General features: G+C 35.7%; 1 protein-coding gene across 1 annotated transcript in view; it reads left to right on the plus strand.

The window, feature by feature from the left end:
* Positions 1-20,795, plus strand: part of GPC6 (glypican 6) — a 982,218-nt gene that overhangs the window by 879,938 nt on the left and 81,485 nt on the right. Inside the window, exons 5-6 of the mRNA XM_015590907.2 lie at positions 51-181; positions 15,524-15,667. Coding sequence (XP_015446393.1) covers positions 51-181; positions 15,524-15,667 — 275 coding nt within the window. The remainder of the gene's footprint in view (positions 1-50; positions 182-15,523; positions 15,668-20,795) is intronic.

Here is a 20,795-nt window from a genome sequence, read left to right on the forward strand (position 1 = left end):
AACCTGGAGCTCTCGCTTCTCAAGTAAATCATGCTCCTGTGTTTTAACAGATGCAATGCTCTTGGTGGCAGAGCGACTGGAAGGACCATTCAACATTGAGTTGGTCATGGACCCTATAGATGTCAAGATATCTGAAGCCATTATGAACATGCAAGAAAACAGCATGCAGGTGTCTGCAAAGGTATTTGCATTAGTCATATGTCTACTAATAAGGAAAGTATAGTAATCTAAAAATGGAGTAACCAGATATGTCGGCTGGGATTATAAATTCTAATACGTTGTCAGTGGGCTTTTCCTGTCAAGCTACAAATTTGCTACTTCATTAAAAATGTCTAACAAAATGGCATTGAGAAAGGAAGCAATCTTTTCATTCACAACTACTCAATCATGAAGAAATTATTGGCTGCTAAAAAGTTTCAGAGAGCCCCAAGTATATTGACTAATCCCTCACATTTGTGAGCAATTTGGGGGAAATTTTCCTTTTAATGTTTGAAGTTTCTACACACCCTTACCCTGTTCTCTCTCGAGGAACTTCTAATTATATCTTCAGCTGTGCAAACCAGGCAAGTGTTCTATATGTTCAATTGTAAATAATTAAACATTCCATCTGACTTCCTTTTTTAAGACTACAGTGTAACCTTCATTAATGTATCTTCAGGGGAAAATGCTCCCTTGTATAAAGTCAAGCACACATTAAAAAAAAAGTAGTAGTACATTTTCATAAATCATATGAGACAGAGCTTCTGGGTTTGCAGCTGCAGAACACAAATACCAGGTGCACAATTTTTATTTGTCCCCACCTATTTGAAGATAAACAGTACCGCCTTAAGCAAAATTGAGAAGTTTGCAATGGTTCCCCAGCCTTTTCCTTCATTACCCCCTTTTACCCACATCGACAACTTCATAATGTCCTTCTGTTTTTTTTTTTTTTTTTTTTAACCAGTCTCCCTATCATGAAACACTAACCAAATCTTTATCAGTCTTTTAAACCTGGTGACTAAGTGATTAAATTTTAATGAAACATTAAATGACACAAAAATATGTCAGGCAAGGAGTTGCACACTTAGCTTTCTTTGATCTTTAAAATTCTTTGTGAAAGAGACTTTAAATACAATCAGGGAGGAGAGGATGGGTGGTGCAGAGAAATTACAGAGCAGAAAGAAGCCATAGAATCTAACTAGGATGGGAATTCATACTATATCTTCTTGGCTGAGTATGAATCAACTAGATTTGGGCTTTATAGGGTGAATTGGTAGCAAGTAAGATAAGAAGGAATGTGGCCTGGGTCCTTTTCTCACTTTGCTTGGGAAATAGATGGACTGAGATTTTCACAGGCCTAGTTCCGGGCTTTAATGAGCTTGGGATACCCCGTGTAAAAAGGATGTTCCAAATTGCTGTCACCTGTTAGGGAAATAGCACGTTTGGGGATTCTGTGAAAATCTATTTTCTTTCTTTCCTGTGAAAAACTAGCATTCATCTATTCCTCTCAAATCTATTGCCTAGAAACAAAGTAATGTTTTTTTGAGAGACTAACATCCCAGCAATGCTTGAGTGACCAGGCGCTAAGGTTACTGGTGTTCAAAAGCTCTAGAGAATCGGACATGGAAAACATGTGGATGAAACTGTCTATGGCTTGAGAGCATCCCGCACTTCTTAGAAGCAAAAGTTTTCATTGGTGTGCGAGCATATGTGTTCAAGTCAAATTATTCTATTAAAAATTCTCTAAGAGGTCAGATAGACTTCTTTTATTACCAGAATATGGATGAGACATTTTTGTGGCATTTGTCTAACTATATTACAACAGTATGGCTGTTCACAAGTACTGTACTTTTAAAAGACACATTTCTTTGTAAGAAATGTCAAAATCAAGAGTAGAAATAATACGCGACATGTAAGAGTACACTCCCATGAGAGGATACGGTATGGACGGGCATAAAATAGTGGTACAAAAAATGTCAAATGAGTTAGAAACATTTTTTATAAAGTGTGTCTGGTAGTCTTGACACAGAGAAAAGGGAAGGGAGTGAGTTACAGAATCGGGGAGAAAGGAGGGCAATTAGGGCCTGCGGGAAAGAGGGCCAGGACAGGAAGCAAAGTCTGATGGGGAAGAGGGTATGGAGGAAGGACCGAAAGCAGACTTTAATACAGTGGAGAAGTAAAAAGTGGTTGGAATTTGGACACATTCAGCTGGAAACAACAACAGGATTTGCTGATGAAATGGGTATGTTCCAGAAGACGTTTTATTTCATCAAGAGAATAGAATTTGAAAATATGTAGTTTTATTTTCTCTATAAGCCACATGCATGAAATTATGCATTCACTAACATCTAAAATCTACATTATAGCTAAGAACTGGATGGTTGAATTTTTCCTTTTTCAAAGGAACCCTAAGTCACTGTTGATAAACAGTCTCATCAAATGTGAAGTTCTGAATTTCCAGACTTCTGTTGGAGTATTTGTATAACCAGAGACTTCGTTAACTACTGATAGGCAAGCTTCTGGTGAGGTCAGAAACTATTTCTTAATTGGAGGCCAGACATCCTGAGAGTTATAAACCTTACAAGTTAAAATGACTTTTTACTCCAGGATATTACTGGCAACTTCTCCTTGGAAAATCATTTACTTTATTACAGCAGTCATTCCAGAGCTTCTTTCAGAAAAGCAACAATATTTATAACTGTAGGCCATTTGTTGAGCGCTTACTGCCAGGGACTGTACTGTGCTTTATACGGTTTATTTTTTGTAACATAGCAATGCTTGCGATGAGATAGATCTCCCTTATTTTCCAGGTGAGAAATCAAAGCTTAGAATAGTTAAGGAATTTATAAAGGTCTCATGGTGCTTGAGAAGTAAGTATATAGAGAAGTGTCTGACTGCAGAACCACATTGCTAGTCACTGCATGAAAATGATGTGGGTGCCTGCAAAGCCAATCTCACACAAGGGTAGGGTTCAGTAAATATTTGCTGAATAGACCAAGTATTAAGAGAAAGTGCAATAGTTTTCAGCAAAACTTACATGAGAAGATAAGGAAACAGGTGGTAAAGCCAGCAGGACTTGAATTGTCTGTTTTTCTATCTGATTTCCTTTAAAGTATGCCTAGAACTTCCCACCATTCTAAATGCGAATGAAATAATTCTCTTATCTAGATCATCATTCATTGCTTCTAATCTTCCCTAGAGATTGTAATAGTACAAAATATAACAGTCTACTTTTTTCTTTCTTCTTCTATCTGGAGGCAAAAGATGAACACACCATAGTTTCAGATAAGAACTCTCCCTTCTCTAACGCAGTGGTTCTCACTATATCTATAGTAGGGAACAGCTAGCTAATCTTTTGTACTTCATCACTGAAATCATGAATTAGTGATATTTACAGACCAATGAGAAGATTCATCCCACCATGTATGTTCATACCCAATCTTGTCTTAGATCTGTTTTTATAAGTATTGTCAGATCCTTTTCCTCTCTGATTTAGCCCACGGGTAAGCTGTTAGGAGTAAGCACACTGACATTCCTTTAAAAAAATACATTGGCCAACCAATATTTATAATGAAATTATATTATTGTGGTAATATATTATGGCACTCTTTTCAGATTCTTGATTTGTATATCTTTTGTACAATATGATATGACATGATATATATGTATATTTTTAAAGACTGAGGACATAGCATATTAAAACTTTTATTGGTTCTTTTACACAAATAATCACCTAGTAACAATGATAATTATCATGGCTACTGTTAATTGAGCCCCTACTGCATTTATTCAACAAATACACTGCCACGTACCAGACATGAAGAATACAGTAGAGGAAAAACAAATTCTCTGCTCTCGTGTCATTCTTTTTCTAGATGCCTTATATATCTATTTCAAATCTTCACTGCAATAATATAAAGTATTCATTTCCTTTGTAAGTAAAAAAATGTTAAATTTATTGGTAAAGAATGTTAAATTTAGAGAGATGAAGTAGCTTGTTTGAGGTGTTCCAACTAACAAGTGGCTGGGCTGGGATCACAGCCCAGAGCTGTCTGATCCAAAGAAAAAGATCTTCCAGTATATGCCACTGTTTCCTCAGTAAGCGTCTTCCCACCAGGACCAGATACTCATCAGCACTGGATGGCTGTTGCCTGAAACATACTACAGGGAACCTACTAATAAGAAACATAAGCTGTTAGCTCTTCAAGCTCCAACCAAGCTTATTACATTCACCAACTTCACAATCTTCATCAAAGACAGGAAAACACTCTCATTATTCCACCACTTCTGTTACCCACCCAAATCAAAGAACTTTGCAGGTTTTTGGAAATTCCCCCATGGGAAGAGAGAACAAAAGTTTCTGAGTCTCTGCCTTTGAATTTTAGATGTGTTGATAATTCCTTCTTATCCTATCAGGGAAGATGAAACTGATCTCACTCAATATAATTTAACTATATTAGGAGCAATTTCAAACCTAATCCAGGAAAAAATTGGTTTGTCAGATATAATCTAAATTAAGAAGGAAGACGTATTATATTCCAATTGAAACCATCCATTCAATTAATACTTATTATAGATGAGAGTAGAACCCATTACAGAAGAGCAGGATGGCCTTCAGGTATTTAATTTTCTTCAGACAATTCTTTCTGAATCTACATATCAAATATAGATGAAAAAGCCTAAGAGAATGGAAAAAGAATGTAATAGTTTCTGCCTATAACTAGTCTTAGTTTCCTCATCTGGAGAATGAGGGGTTGATTGAAATGTGTCCTTTTCAGCTCTAACAGTTTATAATTTTACTAATATTATCTCTTCACTAATAATTAGGTTTCTTTTCCTAGCATCCAAATATTTTTCTTTTCTCTGGATCTTTAGGTATGAATAATATCTTGGGAATTCACATGGAGAAAATATCTTCTTTCCACTATGAAGACAACATTTATAATTTAGTTTAAATAAATATATGTTTATTCAGAGAAGATAGTGTTTATCTTCCCTGTCTTTGAGCCTCAGTATTACATTTGCCCTTCTTAAGGCAGTAAACATTTTAATCCTTGTAGCATGATTACTTTTGTACTTACCTCCTTCTTCCAGGGATTATAAATTATGAGAAGACAGGAACTATATCTTACTCAGTCTTAGATTATACAGAGAACCATCTAAACATGTCATTTTACACATGGAAGAAACATTTTATTTTGCTGAGTTGAATTCAGAGTATGAAAGTATAATGCCAGATATTTTAACAGTAAGGAATAGAAAATCCTTAAAATGTACTTGAAGTTAGTCTAGTATTCTTTAGAAAAGCATAAAGGTTATAAGATCAGATTTTGACATCATACAGATCCAGGATCTGGTTTTTACTAGTTGTGTCACTTAGGGCAAATTCCTTCTCTGTCTAAACTCAGTTAACTTACATTAAAAATGAGGATTCTAGGAGTACCTGCTCATCGAGTCATGGGAGAGTAAAATGATATAATCCATATTAAATGCTTAGTATGGAATATGTCAAATGAAAACCACTCATAAAAGTTAAGCATTTTAATAGTTATTATTGAAAATGTCTATGGTACGTAAATTATAAAGAACGTGGACTCTATGGCTTTACCTCATTTATGATGGTCTGTGAACTTATCATTAGCATCTAAGATCAGAAGAGCAGGTTTAATAGAAACACACCTGCATCTAAATTCATTCATGCAAGATGATATTTTTAATGGCAGAGAACCACTTCGAAAGGGATAGGTATTTCTGCCTGGCCTATGACATGGTATGATATGGCTCTGAATAAATGTCTAATGAACAGACCCTCAGAAGAAAGCAGGCTGAAGGGAAGAGCAGAGTGGGTGGAGACAAAGGTTGACAACCCAACATCTAGTCTGTTCTTGTTTGCCGCGCCAATGCCAGCAAAGAGTTTTAAAGATATTTCAGTGACCTCTGCCTAATATCACATTATTCTTACATTTGCAAAACAATTGCTCTGCTCCATTGACAAGTGGTTTGGTCCCTTCTGTCTGATCTCTGAGAAGAAAGTGAATGGTCATACTATTTGCAAAGCTTTATGTTCCATTTCTATTTCTTTAGTTTTCTTTTAAAAAGAAAAGAGCAAGTTCTCGTGCTTTCTAGATTCAGAATATTTTCTCTGGTTATTCAAATTTCAAAGTTTACGTTCTGCCCATCAGCTTTCACTTATAATACCTCACCAAGAAGTAGTGACCTTGAAATATTTTTTATTCTTTGATTTCTTCATTTTTATACAGAAAACCAGAATCTGTTCAATTGCTGTCTGTAACATAGGGTCAGAATAATAGGGTCAGATTTTTCAGATGCTAGATACAGGGTGGGGGGTACCTCTTTTTTATAAAGTAAAATGAAGGTTTGAGGAAAATGCTTATGATGCATTTATAGGATATGCACCAAAGCGAACTAGTTTTAACTTTCCTTCCATGTAAAAGAAATAAAACTAATTGTTTTTTCTCCTTTTGATGATAAAATAAAACTCCTGATTATCTGTAATCTTAGGAGATTTATCTTAAGATTTTCTTTAACTTCAGGGCAAAAGATGAGAAGGTTACATTTAATATACTATACTTAAGTGTAGGTGATTTAAACTCAGTTCGGTTTTTAACACTCATTATGTTCTCAGAGAAGCAGAAAGTTCTCTCTTGCTCTCCCGAAAGAAATCTTCTTCCAACGCCCTCCTGCCTTAACGAGAACGGCTTAGGACCACGCTTCCCATGGACAGTGGATTATCATGTCAGAGAAATTTCAGTCTCCTCTGCCTGGTCTCACAAATACACAGTTATCCCCAGCTCTTAGTACTTTCCTTGTACTCAAGGATATGGTGTGAGCACGGTAGAGCCATTGCCCCAGCCATATATTTAAACGTCTGAAGGAGCTACTTCTGTTCGGAGTGAGCACGGTAGTCCCATTGCCCCAGCCAGCCTATATTTAAACGTCTGAAGGAGCTACTTCTGTTCGTTGATAGCTACTTGTTCTGCCAGAAAACTGAATGATATATAACTTTCTGTAGATCTTTTCTTCTAATACATTTTGCACATCTCTTTCATTTCACCTCTTTTATTGTCCAAGAATATGTCTTGCACACCATTAGCCAAATAGCTTAGATGTCTTACAAATTGAAAATCAATAAATTATTTACAAATACATGTAATCTGTTAGCTAGACAAAACATTTTCAAACCACGGGGTTCATGTGGGTGGGTGACAAAAAGAATTCTTGTGTAGACAATTTGGAGTGCCTCGGACTCAATTTTCTGTTTGCTATAGCAACAGTAGGAGTTTTTATCCCAAATCTCTATCCCAAATTACTCTCCTGTTCACATCTGTTTATCAAAGTGGCTGCTGCACACCTCCACCTGCCACCTCAAATATGCCTATCTAACTGGAGCTAATAGTCCTCCTAGGAACCCTTCCCGCCCCCAGGGTTTATCCCAGAGAACACTTCCTACCTCTCTTTTGTCCTGGCAAAAAACGCTGCTGACTCTTCAACTTTCCCCTCTCCTTTACCTCATAATCAGTCCATAATGAAATCTATTCAATCGTCATTCTAAATGTCTCTCGACTCTACTCATAGTAGCTCCCCTAATTCCATCATCACATACAGGGGTTATAGCCTCCTAATTAATTTCCTGCCTTTGGTTTTGCCACACTCCAATTCATTCCCCACACTGTAGCCAGAGGGATCGTTGACAATGCAAATAAGTTTACATTATTCTTCTGCTCAATATCTTTCCATGGTTCTCTGTTGCCATTAGAATAGAGCCCATACATAGCCCTACATGATATGGTCCTTAGCCTGCCCCTTTGGCCCCACTACTCACCACTCTCCTCACCTTAAATTATTAAAGCAAGTAGTTATTGAGCATCAATTATCCTCTGAATGCCATACTAGATAGCACGAAGATAATAGTGAAGAAAACCAAATCGGCCTGAGTCCTAACAGAAGTTTTTAATCTAGGAGGTAAGAGAACCTCTCTATGGACTAGACATCTGTTGCTCAGAACCATCCTCTGTCATCTTCATGCTTTTTTATATGCTGTTTCCTCATCCTGTAATATTCTATCCTCTCCATCTCCCACCCCCCAGTACACATCATTTGCCAGGTATACTTCAATTATTTCATTACTTTCCAGGCAAGATTCAATGGTAAACTAGTAAATGTTTGCACAATCAGCTCTCTGTGCCAAAAAACATGCTAGTTTGTAGTATTTGGCAAATTCTATGGTATTTTCAAGCTATCAACATGGTATCACTGAACACAGAGTATAACACAACACGACATAATTATACATAAATAACCCCAATATATAATTGGCATAGCTCCAAGAGTATAGATAATAGTAAAATAATTAGAAAGTAATATTTTGAATATGTATTACTTTGTTTTTGATGTAATTTATATAATTTTTAGTTTATACAGTTTAACTTTTAATAATCATTTTGTTTAATGACTGGCTTGCAAAATTCACAAGTGGTCTTGTAAGCCAGTAAGAGCTAGTTCCAGTACACCATTGCTATTCTAGGAAGCTTTCTCTGACTCTCCAGTCTGGGTTAGTTACCCCTCATGGGTACTCTCATTACAGTTATTATATTCCATCGTAATTGCCTGATTTATTGTCAGAACTCTCATGGGAACAGGGACATGACCAGTTGGCATATGCCCAGCACCTATGTGTGACCTTAGTGACACTCAACAAATATTTGTTGTGTGGTGGGTTGAATGGATGATACAGATGAAACATGCTGAAATTTGCATGTTTATGTAAATTCTGCAAAGTGATCTTTTAAAAATTGCTTTAAACCTTATAAACTAATACAGTATGAAATCATCATTTAGCCAGGCCAACAAGGTTAGGGTTTCTTTCTCTCCACACTCAAAATATGCTTTGTTCAGTTTCTTGTAACTCCCCACTACTCACCATTTGGGAGGAAATATCAAGGTGTTCTGTTATTTAAGGAATGCAAAACCCTCAAGGAAAAAGAAAAAAAATTATGTCCTCAAGCCAATGGAAAGAATTTGCTTTTATTGAAGAAACTATTTTAAGAAGTATGTAACAAATCTGATATTTTCTGGAACCTAGCTGCATAAGCATCAGAGTAAATTTTTAAAACCTTAAAACTAAAACAGTAGCTGGCTTTCGAAAAATGAAGCCAATGAAAAGCAGCCAAAACTGAACTCGATGACTTGACTTGATTCAGTATAACCAAGAATTTTTTCACAAAATCCTGAACCCATCTAGGGACTTAAGAGTTTGCCAGCAAACTTGGCCAAAAGACCATTGTAATCAATCTTTAAGAAAAGAAATGCATGTATCAGGGAGCAAGAGAAAGAGAGGAAGAGAATGAGAAAGGAAGGGAGGGGAAGAGGAAAGGAAAGGGGAAGGAAGATGAGAGGAGAGATTTTTCTGAGACGTAAGGATGAAAACCTGTTTTCTTAAATGAGACTCCGTGCAAACAATTGACAAACTAATAAAAATAAAAAGTCCTGATACTTAAAATGTTTATGTAATGAGTATAATGATTTTATAGCTAAAGAAAGAAGTCATTATTAAAACGTTTTAAATTTATATTCAGGAAAACACTTCACAGTATATTAGCAGAATGCTGTTAGGAACCAGAAAAAAATGTGTGAAATGAGGCTCTAGAATGACACTTCAATCTTGTACCATGGTGACGATGTAGCTCTTCTTGCTACTACTTTTAATGAAATGTTTCTTAAAAATATTTTAACTTCTTCACATTTACCAATGATACGTGGACATCCCTTTGCACACCTATGTCACCCTTCACATTTCACCTTCACTTTGAGAAAGAGCCCCCAGCTCTGCACTGCGCCTAGACAATTAGGGACGGGATAGATACAACCTCTGCAATGTGTGGGTGCTGCTGCTTCCCATTTTGACAGAGTGGAAGAATCAGGAAGGTAGGCTTTGCATACAGCCCAAGCTGTTTTCCACTTTGGTACAAGAAACAGCCATTGCCTGAGATGTGAGCCCAGTTATCTCCAGAATCCATGGCTCTTAGTTTGCCCACCAACAATGAGAGAGCCGAGCCTGACAATTTTGTACACAAAGTCCTCCGCTCTCTAACTCACTTGTCAAACACAATGAGTAGCTACTATCAAATGATTAAGAAAGAAGATTTTTTGGTTCTAGTTATTAGCTTAAAGTTGTTGATTTGGTTTTGCTTTAAGTTGGCATACACGGTAAATACAGTAAAAGAAATAGCAAACGATTTTTTTCACAAATGCATGATTCATTGTATTTTCTGAAGCTTAGGGAAGATGTGTTAAACTTTGATTTTGAAGAGATAATTGATTCTTTGAGATAAGTATAAAACTCATAGCATAGAGAGTATCTGGTCCATAATAGACACTCGATAAAGGTTAGTTCTCTTTCCTTTCTTTTCTTTTCATTGCAGATACCTACCTCCTAATTGCCTTCAATAATGCTTGCAAAAGGGGGAAATTATAACTAAAAATTTCATTTATACATTATCTTTTATTCCCGATTTTTTTTTCAAACACATACTGTGTGCTGGGATCTCTTACAAATTCTGGGATACAGCATAAGCAAAACGTATAAGATCCTATTCTTCATGGAGCTTAAATTATTCATGCATCACTCTGCATAATCCATAAATTCGATTTTTTACCTGTTATTGTCCTATTTAATTACAGATTACTTCAGATAAAATAATAATATACCTTTCTCTCTCATTTTTTCAGTGTCTTTTCTAAGCATCATATTATTTTATCTTCACAATAGCCTTGAGAGTTGGGGAGAAAATGTTACCCCAAAGTCACACACGTGTCAGGAGAAAGACCGAAGTTGGGACTCCAAGCTTTTAAACTGTTATCCATGACCTTTCTATTATACCACAGCTGTCTCTTATGAAAATCATGGCTGCACTTGTACAAAATATATGCAGAGCCAATGCAGATATGATAGTTTCTGTTTCCTTAGGAACAAATGGGATAGATTTGAATTCCCCAAATGGTCATCTAACAAATAGTTCATTTATTAACACTGTAATACAAATTAGAATCTAATAAGTAAATAAAACATTACTCTCAAAACATCAATTCCAATTAAATCTAGGTAGCATTAACTGCCACCTATATTAATATAAATGATCAGAGTTCTTTTTGCAAATTTCAAAACAATTTATGGGAATAGCACATCTTTCCCACCATAATAAACACTCACTGCATAGAAACTAGAAGATAGAAATTTTTTTAAAAAGATAGACGAGTTAAGACAGGATTGATCTGCAACCATTGCTTCTTGGGTTGCCAGACTTCTGTGAATGTATAATCAATCTGCAGAAGATAAAGAAGACAAAAGATATAGCTATAAAGCTATGGGGACCTCTGAAAAAGTGCACACAGTCTTAGTTATATTAAGGGAAATATTTTAAGATGCTGCGGCATTGTTAAAGGAAACATACTTGTATTTAGAAACCTGAGACACAGCATTCAAACCTGTTACCAGCACACCTCCTTCTCTTTCTCGTCCCTCCCAAACAGCTCTTTTTTCAGTACTTTCTATCTTTAATGTCAACTTCTTTAATCTCAGAACGCCAACAGACTTTTGAAACATTATTTTAGTAATCCTCTTAAGAGAGGATGCATGCGCCACTTATCTTTCGGAAATTCACAGGTTTTGTGAGTCACAGCTAGGAGGGAAGGATAGATAATTCTTTTGTACATCTGTAGCATCTGTCTACATTGGGACTTTCAAAAACTTTTCCAAATTATCTAATTATCCCTTTCACCATCTCTCGGAGGGACACAGGCAGGAGGTAATACTGATTCCGTTTCGTCAAGGAGTAGAGCTAATGATTTGTTCCACAATGAGGCAGCTTAGCCTGAAGCTGTATTCTCTAGAAACTTCTGTTCTGTTGGAAAGAGAAGACCTTGAGTGTCTTATAATAATATTTTATCTCTCTAATTAAAGGTAGTGGCACGTAGAATGGCTTCACAAATACCTCTAAGTAAATGCAATTTCATGTGAATCGCTCCTTCTCTTGGCCAGTTAGAGCAAGCTTCACAGTGCTTCCCAGGGTATGTTTCCTGGAACACCCATCTTGTGAGAACCTCCTGGGGAACCCATGGCCAGATAATTTTGGGAAACATTACCTCCCTTTTGACAAGTCAGAACACACGTTGGCATGACGAAGCCCTGCTGAGAGACCTGTTTTAACCTTAACACATGTACTCCATTGCTTATGTAATGGCTGTTAGCCCCTGAAAATAATATTTTGTGGAAAGCATTTAAGAAACATCAGCCCAAATGTTTTTTTTTTTCTTCAAATCTCCGTACTCAGAAACCAAAACTTCTAGAAAGACCAGACCATAAAATGATATAATTAGCTAATTCTTATCAAGCACCTACTTTCCCAGACACTGGCTTCTGTTTCCCTACCTTATGTATTTCATTTTCTCGTCAGAGTCTATCTATGTGGTAAACATTTTTATTCCCATTTGATAGAGCAGGCAACTAAGGAAGGCTCAGGGAAGATCCTTTGAATGTTAGCATGGAACCGCTTGTCCTCAGTCCCATTTGCCACCTATCTACATACTTGCCCTTGGTAAATGCAACCAGTTTCAGACCTTTAAATACCATCTTCAGGCCAATGATTCAAAACTACATCTCCAGCCCTGACCACTCTGTGGAGAACCTTGATGTACCGACTCTCATTTAACCTAAGCCACCGCTCCCCCAGCCTGCCTCTGCTACATTATCCCTTTTTTGTGTCTCCTCTTATTGCAAATATAAAACATTAAGGTACCCAGATCACCAGGAAAAAGGCTCATTGGTCTTTTCAGTGTAGACCTGGGCCTCAAGAGCCACAGAACTTTGTCTAACTATAATGCTACAAAAGCAAGCTCAGGAAAGCATCTGAGACAGTCCACATGTTCTGCATAATTCCTTTTGTCATCCACCATGTGAACTTCATGTTTTTATAATACATGTATCAAAGATAAAATTATAATTTTCACTTCGTAAATCATCTAAGTTATATGAAAGATTTGTGCTATTTACGATATATTCTCTGCATGAGAATCATACAAGGGTTTTTAATCATGTCCAAGTTGATTCTCCAGCCCCTTTTCCACTGTTCACTTTAGGTCTGTAAAATTCTGAAAAACAGCTCTCGATTCCTAGGCCTGACACTTCCTCCCTAAAGTCTCTCTTATGACAATTTCCTTTTCTAAGGGCTTAACAGAATCTGTGTTGAAGGACCTTCAAGATTCATATCTTGACAAGTTTTTATGAAGATTTCCCCTGGATTATGGGGTTAGTTGTTGTTTCCACAATAATTAGGAGTCACTGTGTTCTTCAGTTTGGATCATAGACCCAGCAATTTCTGCACCGAAGCCATCTTCAAAATCCAAATCTAATATAAAAATAACAGAAAGTTACTATGCTAAATCAACTAAGGCATATTCTGTTATAATTAAAACCCTCCTAAAACAATCAAACAAGTGGTAAAGTTTTCCATTATGATAAAATATCCTCTAGAACAATAATGTTCTTTCAGGGCATTTCTCGTTCCTTTGATTTAACTTAAACCAGGGAGCCAGATTTTTCCAAAGGGCAAATTAAGAAGGTCTGTTAACTCTTTCAGTGCCCAGCTTCAAGAAATCTCGGCCAGGCCATCAATATTGTTTTGCTTTAGGCATTGCACTTTTTAAAAGTCAGCTGTCATATTCAAAGCAATCCAAACTAGCATGCTCAGCAGAACCCTGGAGCTTTGGAAACGCTAATGCCCTCCATCAGCCGTGACCTTGGCAGTGACCTTGCCACCAGGAAGGGATTTAGGCCCTAGGGAGGAAAGGGCCCACTATCGTTATCTCACTGGTTTATACCATCAACTTCTGAAATTGTGTGAGAGAAGAATAATCAATAGTGTGTTAAAACCAATCTCTAAGAATGCAAAGACAAAGTGCCTCCTGCTCTGCAAAATTCTGAGTTGTAGGAGAACTTTTGAATACAACAAAAGAGAAATTACCTGTAGTGGTAAAACTAAATGAATGGTATCTCAAGATGGAATTTGTCATTGGTAATGGCACTCAAGAGCTCTCTGTGTACTTCAGCAGAATCCCATAAAAAGCCTGATGAAAAATGCTTATTTCAGAGTTAAACAACACAGAATCAAATTACAAAACCAGAAGGAATGCATTCTAAACATACACATGTAAGTTAAGAATTAGCTGACATAAATAGTACCAAAAAAGTATACTGAAAAAAAGTATCTAAGAGTAGAACCATCTCCTGTGTAGAAATGGGAGAAACATCAAGTTAAACTTTATCAAAATTTCCTGAAAATCTTACTATATTTCCTGTAATTTTAGTAAAGGTATTATTTCTCAATAAATAGCAGAGTACAAAGCTTCTGCTAAAAACAGCAAAGAGATATCCCCACACCATCCTGAGTGAAAACGCTGTGGAAAAGAACTGGCAGTGTAGTCCCTAAGATCATTACAATTAAATGTTTGATTTCTCACAGCATTCTTAATTGTGACATGAACAGCTGTCAACAAGGAAATTAGAAGAAACTGTCATTATATGGACTTCATCAATATTTGCTTGTCCTATTTTCACACCACTGCTCAAGAGAATGTTTTCAAAGAATTCTTCCAGTAGAGATTTTCATTATTCAAAGGGGCATCACTGAAGTTTTTTCGGCATTATATGGTATACATAAAATATATTTGTCATGATAACAGGAATCCCAAATAGATATATATTGAATTCCAAATTCAAGTACATAAAAATATCTGGAACACAATTCCTTTGGTCCTGCGAACATCGTATGAAATAATTATTACATTCGTATTTTTAATACAAGAATCCCCCATATCCATGGGATATACTGTCTGAGACTCCCAATGGATGCCTAAAACTTCTGAAAGTATGAAATCCTATGCATACTATGTTTTTTCCTATACATTCCTACATTTTCACTTAAAGGAAGCACTTCGAGCTTTTCTTTATCATATCTGAATTGCCAGCATCACTACTTTTAGTGTGTTGGGGCCATTATTAAGTAAAATAAGGGTTAATTGAACACAAGGCCTGTGACCAATCATCAGTGGATCTGATAACCAAGTCGAAGACAGAGCCTCCCCTTGTTTGAACTCGGCCAGGAACACTCATATAGAGCAACTCTAAATTTTGTCACTCTATCCATATCTGCCAAAGTGCATGAGTATTGATTTTGGGCTTACAAATGAATTTTAGTGAGTAGGCAAACTCACAAATATGGCATCTGTGAATAATGAGGATTGATTGTACGTGTTGAAAATAGGAATCAGGGCACATACTCACTCCATGTCTGTCTGGGTAATTCTTTCTATTATATTAGTGAGATCTGTTTAAATCTCAAGCTCAGAGTTTATTGAAAGTAAGAGTTCCATAAAAAATGTCAAAGCCATTGTATTGCACACTTTGGCATCATAATCTTAGGAAGAAACTCAATGTGTAACTTTCTTAACTTTTCAATGTTTCTTCCAGGTCTTTCAGGGATGCGGTCAACCCAAACCTGCACCAGCCCTCAGATCCGCCCGCTCAGCTCCTGAAAATTTTAATACACGGTTCAGGCCTTACAATCCTGAGGAAAGACCAACAACCGCTGCAGGCACGAGCTTGGACCGGCTGGTGAGTTCTCTCAGATTGATGGCCATCGTGGCTGCTTTCTGTTACCAAGGTTATTCTTCAGAAGATGTGATGGGAAAAAGTCATCTTACTCTTATATCTGCTCCTGGTCTTAATTAGAATATTGAAAAGTAATGAGATCTTCCTTTTAGGTCAAGAATTAGATTATTTAAGAATTCTTATCACCATTAATCCACTCATGCAGTGGCCAAATTTTCAACTTCATATTTCTTCTGAAATATTAATTTGAAGATTAAGTTACTATATCTTCCAGAGATATAATTATACAATAACACATTTCTTATTTATCTGCCAAAGTTATTTATTCAGTTATTATACAGTGTAACTTTATTGTGAATTCTCCTTATATGTAAAGTTGTCTGTTTGAAACACCTGGCCAGGAAACCTCAGATGAATATTACTATTATTTTTTTCTTTTTTATATGTCTTTAAAAAGTTAGAATCTTTAGATATATTCACTCTTTGATCTATTTAAATGTGTGTCAGGGAACCGAATGATATCTATCATCAAAATAATTTACTTGGAGAATACAACCATGAACATAGTAAACACAATTTTTAATGTGTTTTTTAAAGTCAAATTTTGCTATAAATAATGAAAATCTCATAATTTCATAGAAATATTGCCCAGTTATTTTCAATGCAATTTGTACTATTTATAGTACTATAAACAGCTTATATACCTGTAATTGTAAGTGCTATTAATGCTTTGCCAATTATCTTGATGTAAAATTAGCAGATAAGAACCTTAAGGTCATAAAACATTTGAACCACATCTGAATATGTCATATAAACTCAGATCTCAAGGGTTTCTAGTTACAAAAATACTTTTGTAGTCACCGTAATAAATTACTTTATCATTTTAGTTAATGTCTTTCTAAAGTGTAGAACTCATAAGATTAAATTGGTTGAGTTTGGCCTCAACTTAAGGATATATCAGCAATTTTCTCTATAAAAATCAGAAGTACTGACAGCATAAAGGCCTATCCACATAGTGCCAAGGTAAAGGGGTAAATGGCATTGTTAACCACTAAGTTATTAAATATATTATATAAATATATGAATTTATTATATAAATAAATTATATAAATTTATTACAGTTTATTAGCAAATAATTCCCCTTCTTTAGTGTAGGTTTTTAAAAAGAATTATCTGGATAATTGCTTCAACTTTTTATTTTACCTTGGTTATGTTTATTCTCTATTCAGAGTTTCAGGAAAAATTTAAAATTAGTCACCCCTGTTTTTTCTTAAAAAATGCAACCAATTAGATTTTTCCAAACAACTAGCTAGTTGTTTTAAAGAAATGATGGTTTCATAAGATTATGTTGTTTGGGATTTTACTTTATAAATTCCATTATATATCTGGAAACTTTTAACCAGAAGCACAAATGGTAAGTATGAGTTTGATCTCACTCTCTTTCTCTTTCTCTCTCTACTATTTTACTTGGCTCTAAAGTAAGTTATTAGAACAATTCAGATTTTCAGAATTGTTTATAAACTCTCATTTAAGAACTAAGACACAATTAAGGTCAATAAATTCTGAAGATCTGTGCAACATTGTGCCTGTAGATAACAATACCATATTGTGGGCTTAAAAATCTGTTAAGAAGGTAGATCTCATGATAAGTGTTCTTATCACAATAAAATAAAATTTAAAAACAATTCAGATACATTATACACTAAAATTACATTGAATTTGAACAATATAATGGTATCTATGACTACTAATTAATTTTTTCCCTTTGAAACAGAAGCACAGTTTTCTCTCCTTCCCAGGAGAAATGAATACACACACACACACTCACGCTCATGCTCATACTCACAAACAGAAGTAGAGCAAGGAAAGTATTTTTCTCAAGACAACAGTATTTATTGCAATTTAGCACAACCTAAGTAAAGCATGGACACATTGAGAATGTCGCATGATGTTTAAAATCTGATCCAAAAGTTGAAATTTGAAACTTTTATAAAGGAACTTCATTGGTGATCTTCAAAATTCCCCAAATATAAAGGTCTTCAAGTGTATTGGCAAGTAGTAAACTAATTTAAGCTTTTCTATTTTGAGCACCCCCCCCAAAATCTTAATCAACTTTTTCTAAAAACAATTAATAATGGTTAATCATATAAACAAGGACCAGACTCAGTATATAAAGGCTGGATTCAGCATAGGAATTTAAATCAATAAGCCAATTTTATTCTAAAATGTTATTTGACAGCATATAGTACTTCCTTATAGGTGTGGCTCTAGGCTCTCTGAGGGAAAATGTCAGTTTTATTAATTTTTAATTGAATTGTATTCTGATTCCTTCCTAAATTGTAAGAATTAGTGATTTGTAATTCACAACCAGCCATAAACCTACCTGGAGCTACTTTCCCAGCACCTAAGAGCAAGGGGCTATTTCCACATTAAAAAGAGCCATACAAGGTTATTCTTGAGAAACACTAGTGAGACCGAAGCTAACATCAGGATCTCTGTTCGCAGCCGTTGGCTCCCACAAAGCTTTTACTCCCTTTGCAGATTCAACATAGATCTGAATAGTGGAAAGGTGAGGGAGTTGCCTTGGCCAGACTGTGCTGTGCAACAGTCAGACAAAATCCTCTTCAAGATAAATGCATTGGTGAACTCTCCCGATGGGTCTGCTATACATTACATACAGCCTTTTTGACTGTTTATAAACAAGTCTCATGTTACCTACTCCTGTTTAAATTTTCCCCTAAAAAGATGTTTCTTGAATATTTATAAGAAACACATGTCTGAGAAAAGGAGAATAACTGGAAAAAACTTCCCCTAACTTTCCTGAGTGTTTCAGCAGAGAAAGTTCTTAAAAGGACAGCATCAAAAGAATCTTCCAATCACCCACCCCTTTCACAACAGTTGAAAATAACTATAAAGCTCTCAGAGAATTGCTTCTTGCGACCATTTAAAATTAGTACCAGTGGTGTTAACTTTGGGATCTGTTGGTAACTATTCTTATATCAGTTATCATAAAACTATTTTATATGAACTGGTGATTGTGGGGTTTTAAAAATAAAGCCCCTAACACCAAACTGGGTAAACTGCTGCTAAAACTTGTATAAAATAATTGAAAACAAAACAAAATGCTCTCTTAATAATACATTGATTCCGTCATTTAACCTCTATTATATTCATAAGGAACGTGTACATCCTTTTATGTCACTAGGAAACACTTTCATTTGTTTCTGTGTGGTGGAGGTTAGCGTTCCATTCCGCTAATGTTATATGGACATAAAAAAGCAGTTTAGGTAGTTAGAAGCTTTCAGACGTGCTACCCAAAAGTTATTTTTATTATTCAATAATGAATGAATATATTTATATAAATTCAGCTGCTGATGGAAAGCTGACTCAGCTCTTTCTGCCAGCAGCCATGATTTGTTAACTAATTTGGTTAACAGTCTGGTGCCACCATCATGGTGTCTCCTTGTACCAACACTCAACCTAGCAGAACTTCTGTCACAGCCCAGAGGTGACTATTAGCATAAAGGAAGAGATTGGTTCTCTTCCTTTTTTTTTTTTTTTAACGATATAATCAAAGTAATTTGATTAAAACTATAACTTTTTAAAGAAAGTTCCACTGGAACATCACTGGAAGTACAGAATGTAAAAATAGATCAACACAAAAATAGCTCAATTTTTTAAGCATACAGTGGTATTTCAGATTATCCTTTGTAAAATGCAATTAGTTGTACAGCTCAGAAAATTAGAGCACAACATGCTATATGGCTCCTGAACACACTTGGGCAGGGAATGTCTGTTACTTACTGCAGCTGATTCATTAGAGCAAAATGTACTTAAAATTGTGTATCTTAGAGGAATATATTTTATAAAAGTAGATTAAAAAAACAAAAATAAACAGACTTGGAAATTAATTTAGCAAGTTAGTGATGATTTAGACCATTGAATCTCCATTAAGTACTCAACATTGTACTGTGTGTGCAGACTTCTTAAATATTTACTGGTCGTTCTGAGGGAGTTTGGGGTGGGGGTGGGTGGAATGCTGGCCTACAAAGCTAAACGTTATACCTGTGCTGTGCTATTATGTATAGAATAATCTCTCTTTCTTTTTCCTTTAAATTTGTTTTCCTCTTGCTTTCCAGAGGATTGTGTGGAGGACAATGCAACATAGTGTAAGCTTTGGTCTTATTCTTTCTCTCATCCTCATTTGTCTTTGTAGTCATTTGGAAAGTCCCTGGGAAATTCCACTTCCACCCCCCCACCCCACCCCTTTCCAAAGTATCTAGAGAGCCAATTGAACATGGTGCATGACCAATGGGTTTAGTAACCTCCTCTCTACTTGCTTTATGACTAACAACAATTTGGTATTCTTTCCCAATGGCAAGGTTTCATAATCTAAGCTTTGTGTAAAAATATCTCGTTTGGTGGCTGATTTAAATTCTATCGCAATATTCAGACTGTGTGTAGTCTGCCTGAAAAACTAGCTCTACTCTGATAGAATATATTGGCTTTTTCTTCTTGTACTGAGTGAATAATTACCTAGCTGATAATAAAAGCAAACATTAGCTCTCGTGTCTAAGGAGTTAATTTTTCCATAAGCTCAGACATAGAGAATTGAGGGGGTTAAGAAATGGTTTGTGGTATAGGTTGTTTACTTTTTTCCTTACCTGAATTTATTGATATCTTTTAGAGCATTTAGGGAGGGAGCATTGGACATTTTTCCACTACAAAATTGGTTTGTACTGGGGCTGAAGATAAGAATGCCAAGGTTCTCTTACCTGACTTTATATATTAACCATAATAATCATATAGTTAAGTTATCTAATCTGGTTTTTCATAATACCATTCCATGCTGGTAATAGCCCATAGTAAAGACCTACAGAGCATTGTGCAGCCAGAGAGAAGGTGACACTCACCAGATGGGCACATATTTATTCATGCAGCCCACATGTAACGTCATGGTGCTACATGTCTGCCTGGCCTTAAATTCAGGCCATGGTAACATTATATCTAAAGTTTCTTCTTTAAAATTGTTCCCTGAGTGGTATCTCATTCATCATTCCAGCTCTCTGAGCCCAGAACATTTTGGATGAGGTGAGAAAGTTAAGAGGTAAATCTGGAACAGGAATACCCT

The sequence above is a fragment of the Pteropus alecto genome, unplaced genomic scaffold (assembly GCF_000325575.1).
Source record: "Pteropus alecto unplaced genomic scaffold, ASM32557v1 scaffold72, whole genome shotgun sequence".
Taxonomy (NCBI): Eukaryota; Metazoa; Chordata; class Mammalia; order Chiroptera; family Pteropodidae; genus Pteropus; species Pteropus alecto.